Source organism: Eimeria mitis, genomic scaffold, assembly GCF_000499745.2.
Source record: "Eimeria mitis Houghton genomic scaffold, Emh_scaff2273, whole genome shotgun sequence".
Taxonomy (NCBI): Eukaryota; Apicomplexa; class Conoidasida; order Eucoccidiorida; family Eimeriidae; genus Eimeria; species Eimeria mitis.
The window spans coordinates 1679-6769 of NW_013570602.1; the positions used below are offsets into that span (position 1 = coordinate 1679).

General features: G+C 49.6%; 1 protein-coding gene across 1 annotated transcript in view; it reads right to left on the reverse strand.

The window, feature by feature from the left end:
• Positions 1 to 2714: 2714 nt before the first annotated feature.
• The window catches only part of EMH_0051380 (uncharacterized protein), a gene marked incomplete at both ends in the record, with an annotated part of 3296 nt that continues 919 nt past the window's right edge, over positions 2715 to 5091 (reverse strand). The window contains 8 exons of the mRNA XM_013496745.1: positions 2715 to 2767; positions 2999 to 3369; positions 3572 to 3616; positions 3741 to 3883; positions 4045 to 4262; positions 4604 to 4662; positions 4785 to 4877; positions 4990 to 5088. Of these exons, the coding sequence (XP_013352199.1) occupies positions 2715 to 2767; positions 2999 to 3369; positions 3572 to 3616; positions 3741 to 3883; positions 4045 to 4262; positions 4604 to 4662; positions 4785 to 4877; positions 4990 to 5088 (1081 nt within the window). The remainder of the gene's footprint in view (positions 2768 to 2998; positions 3370 to 3571; positions 3617 to 3740; positions 3884 to 4044; positions 4263 to 4603; positions 4663 to 4784; positions 4878 to 4989; positions 5089 to 5091) is intronic.

Consider the following 5091-nt stretch of genomic DNA (forward strand, 5'->3'; position numbering starts at 1 on the left):
AAAGTCTATGTGACTGCGGGAACGTAACCATCATAAACCCACTGCATCCTCCTGCATCTCTAGAGACCGCCACTTAGTAGCAAATGCTTCCCTCGATAGGGGGAAAGGCACACAGAACGCTGCAGAGGGTAGCGGCAGTTTCAGTCTCAGAGACCGTTTCTGCGAGTCGGTCGTTCTGACGGATCAGCACATTGAAAACGCATGCAATTGCTAATTGTTGTCGTGTGAATACGGAGGGACGTGATTGAATTTGTTCTAGGGTTGCCTCCTAGCCAGGACACTTTCGAGTACAGGCCTGAACTGGATTCGAACACGTGAGCAGAAGTCGTGGACGATTCATTCTCTACAGTGTCGTCTGCAAGTCTATACATGAGCTGTTAATGCGAGGATAGTGCACAGGACTCACAGAGCGCCGATGAGAAGGATAGGAGTGTCGCGCGAGGGACAAGACACCTCAAATACCCCTNCAGGACTCACAGAGCGCCGATGAGAAGGATAGGAGTGTCGCGCGAGGGACAAGACACCTCAAATACCCCTGTGACACTGACACGCCGCGCTCCTTGGTTTGGGTTTACATTCACCAAGACGCGTCCTGCATCAAAACCCATACCCGAGGAATGATGAAGGACGGCTGTGCACAAACACTCTAGCTGAAAGGCTTCTGACCGCTTTGCTTGTAGCCCATAGGCTACCCACAGTTGATTAGACACTATGCGTTAGTAGCAGCATCTCTTTAATCACACTGTCCAGCTAACGAAGACAGATTAGATGAAGGGATGCGATGAAAAAAGCAAGGCAGCAAAAGCTCACCCCCCTCCAGCACTTCTTTTTCGAGGACAACGTGTACATCGGGACAAGGGGATACATTGAAGTAAATGTTGGCAAAGAAGGAAGCAGTTGCGGCAATACTGCCCGAAAGAAATTTCGGTACGTAGCCACTTCGTTCTCCTAGTCCCGAATGAATCGAGCAGCGCCATTCTACCTAAAGCATTAACGGTCCAGTGACAGACGAGACAGATGAGAAGCCCGGCGGAGATTGGAGATGTGTACAGAAATGGAGTATGAACGCCACGACAGGAAGACCCCATCCCCTAGAAACCTTCAATGCTCTCACTTAAGGTTCGCTGCAGTACCGGTTTTAAGAGGAAATGCTAGTCAACTCATCTGCAGCGAATTAGGTATGGCCCCTAAGATGTCGAACGCTTCCGAGGCAAAATCACTATAAACGATTACGAATGGGCTCACTCTTAAATCTGCGCTCTCAAGAAGGATACCTCCCCACTGTTGTCCAGGGGAACCAGCATTCTGCAGCAAGATGTGAGAATAACCTTCTTGCATTGGCAGTCTTAGAGCACTCTCCCACATCGCTCCAGTTGGCTGGATAGGCGGAAGGAGGCGACGCAAAATCCGAGCATCATTCCATCCTGAAGGCACTTACATAACAATTCTACATATTATCAACTTTTACGTGTGTTCGTAAAAGGTACAATGAGAAGCAAACATATATTTCAGCATTGCTAGGTGATCCATACTTCGTAGTTGTGCATCTGCAGACAAAATTGGGCCAGCGCGCGCTCCTGAGAAAGATTGCAGTGGCTTGTCTACCCAGTGTTTGTCTGAGTATGAACTTCTTTTCTGAGTTTTATCATCCGCTTCACCGCGATCTTCTCCCTTTCTCTGTTGCTGCCCCCGCCGCGATTCTTTTTCAGGCTGCTTATTACAGTTCGGCGCCGAGTCGGCGAATCCAGTGAAGACTGGTGGCGCCTCCTTGTAATAGAAGCAACAACACAGACAGGCGCATCTTAAATGGCAAGCCAATCCCATTCGTCAGAAAACCGAAGAGTTCGCTAAGTGGCCAAATAGTTAATATTCACTTAATGACTGTTATACGCTGTGCAGACACTTCTCCAGTGCATTTACATGCATAGGGATACACTTCTCTCCAGTGCATTTGCATACATAGGGATTTCTCAGCANTCCAGTGCATTTACATGCATAGGGATACACTTCTCTCCAGTGCATTTGCATACATAGGGATTTCTCAGCACGGAAATATAGATGCACCAAGCACCCGACGTGCAGATGCACTCATGTTACTCCAAGGTAAGCTGCAACATCAGTGCAGCTGTACTTGCACCTATCTACGGGTACTTTTAACTATTCTGGTATACGTTTCTCCATGTGTGTGCATGGACAGATACATGCATACACTTTTTCATGGATTTACGGATATGCATGTATGCGTACTTGTGTGTGCGCTGATAGTTTTGTGTCACGTCTGCATTCGCTCTGGGTGGTACATTTACGTGTATAGCCATTTGTTCCTGTGCAACTAGTTATGCAAAGATGCTTAACGGGTGACTAAGCAAATAGTGCAAAGACTACGCTTCTTCAAATACCCACTCAACCATAGAACGAGCCCTGTCAGACTGTCACCTATAGAAATCTGTGAGTGCAAAGTAAGGGAAGGGAAACATCTGCGAACGGATTGATGCAGTACTCACCAAGCCCCATGTCAAGCTCAGCAGCTGCCGCTTGCCCTCTTCTGCCGCTTTTCTGCAGAAACAGCCGACGTGACATTTTGTGCACCGATAAATATGAACTTAAACTTTATGGCCGCATATCTATGTGGAAAGGTAATGGGAGTGTCAGCGGAAGATAACGTCAGGGGAAAGCGCAACCACGGAAACGCCCAACTGAGGCGTATTATAGCCCTACTGCGACGCTTGTAATTCTGCCTTTAGGGAGGACTCGACCTCGCTCGCAGCTGAAGGAAAAGGCAGCAGAAGACCAAACAGGACACAAGCGGTACCCGCAGAGAGGAAATGATCTGAGAGTCCAATTAATCACGTCTAAGAAAAGCAGTGGATAGGTGCAAGAAGAAACATATCTAGGCGTGAACGAGGCAAAGGGATTCAAAACCAGACAATTGAGTCGAAGAATACTGATGCATTTTTGCAGAGGTGTGAAACATGTCGTCAACTGCATGGCGTCTCACCTTCCAGCTTGCCCACTAGTCCCTCACTCCGCTGTCGCTCGTCCCTTATACGGCTTCGCGCGTTGCTTAGGAGTGTTGTGAGCTCGGCGATGGTCTTTTCCTGCTCCATGGCTTTCTTTTCCGAGTCTTTCTGCTCCTCTAATAGTCGCTGCCGCTCACGCTCATGCTGTTCCACCTCCATGCGATAGTTGCGAATTTGTTTGCGGTGGAGCTTTTGTTCTTCTTCGGCGCTCCTACGTGATTCCTCTAGCTGCAGAACTTGCTGCTGCAGCCTCGCTATCTCGGCCGCGGAAGCACGGGACTCTGCATCTCGTTGTTGCTGCATCTGTTGCAGCGCCTGCTGCTGTTGGTGCTGCTGCACTTCAGTGGCGCTGGAAAAGCACAACGAAATTTGGCAGAAACACAAGCATGTGCTGTTTTCCCGCGATACAGCAAATACCTTGTCCTACAGTTCCGGAGGCATCTAGTCCCAGCTGATAGTTCGTTTAGGTTAATTCGAATTGAACACTGCTAATTTAAGGTTTCCAGGCTTTCACTGCTTGCAGGCTGATAAGGGGCCTTGTAGGCTCTCACGCGAGTCGCTGAGTTGCTTCACTGAGCTGTGCCGTCAGTTGGTGCCTGCCTCACAGTAAAGAAAAAAGGAAACAAGAATGCGCTTAGCTTGCGGTTAACTTTCTCATTTGGAGTCCGCATGATAGAGACTCAAAGCATCTCGCTTGCAGCGGGAAACTGACAGACTAACATGTGAGCTTGAAGGGCCTGGATATGCTGCTGTTGCTGCAGTATAGCTTGCTGCTGCTCCTGAACCTGTGCTTGCAGCAGTTTGTTTTGTTGCTGCAGCGCAGCGTTCTCGTTTTTCGTTGATTTTAAAGATCCGTCAAGGTCCTGACCATGCTGCAGAGACCACACCCAAAGCCAGCCCTAGTTTGTCTGTGTCAAGCCTGCTCCCATTCCAACGCAATATGCATCACGAGGTGCTGCGCTGCTCACACATTTGGTTCCTAATCTGCCAACTATAGCTGTGAAGGGGCCAGCTCTCGGCTTACCGCCCTCGAGGCCTCAGCTCGCCTTTGTGCCTTCTTGTCTCCGGCAGGTGTCGCAGTGTTCCCGGAAAGATCTGCGTGCGCCACCGACAGCGCGGCAGCCATGGGTTTTACTAGTTCTGCTGCGATTGAGAAGGAGAGGTATCCGCATGCAATGCTGTATTCTGTTGCGTTTTCTTCTTTGGAAAACAGATTTACGTGATGGATGCTGAAAACCCCGTCTGAAGACAAAAAGGGGAACACCGCGCAACCGTAATCGGACCAGCACCGCGCACTTCCATCTGGGTTAGTCAGGCACCCATTACAGTTGCGAGTTCAGAAACACCCTCAGTGTAAAACAGCAGTCCAACAAGTTGCTGGATGGGCAAAGGAAGTGATAGAAGAAGCATGCGCAACAGCAAGTATGTGGTCATCATGGGCAGCCTCAGGATCATCAGCATTGCAGCAACAACAGCAGCAGCATCCGTCAGGAGAGTTGTGCAGAGGCGAACATGTCAGAGAGCTGAGGAGAAATTGAGCTGTGAAGGTCGGCCATGNTCAGGAGAGTTGTGCAGAGGCGAACATGTCAGAGAGCTGAGGAGAAATTGAGCTGTGAAGGTCGGCCATGCGTCATCTCCTCTCCTAATAAGAAAGCGCAAGACTCCCTCCTTTTGCAAACAGTGCAGTGGATGCACGGCGCTTTTCTTGGCCTCCTCGGATGGACGCATACGAATGAGAAAGCGCATAGGCTGCTGCCATGTCACCTGTAGTTCTCTACTGGTGTCGGTGCTGCTGCTGGTGCTACTGCTGATGACAACGCCCAACTCAGAGGGGCTCTCAGCTTCGATTTCCAGACTCTGCAATGCGAACAACAGGGAAGACGGAGGAGCAAGTGACCGGCATTGCCCAGGAAGCAGTTCGGATGATGCGCAGGTGCCAATGATTCAACAACTAACATTTGTCTCACACCTCATGAGACCAATAGAACGGCTCTTTTCACGCGAATGGAAAAAGTAAGTGCTGCACAAAGGAGCTGTCCGCCTACGCATTAAGACTTGTGTGTAATAACCC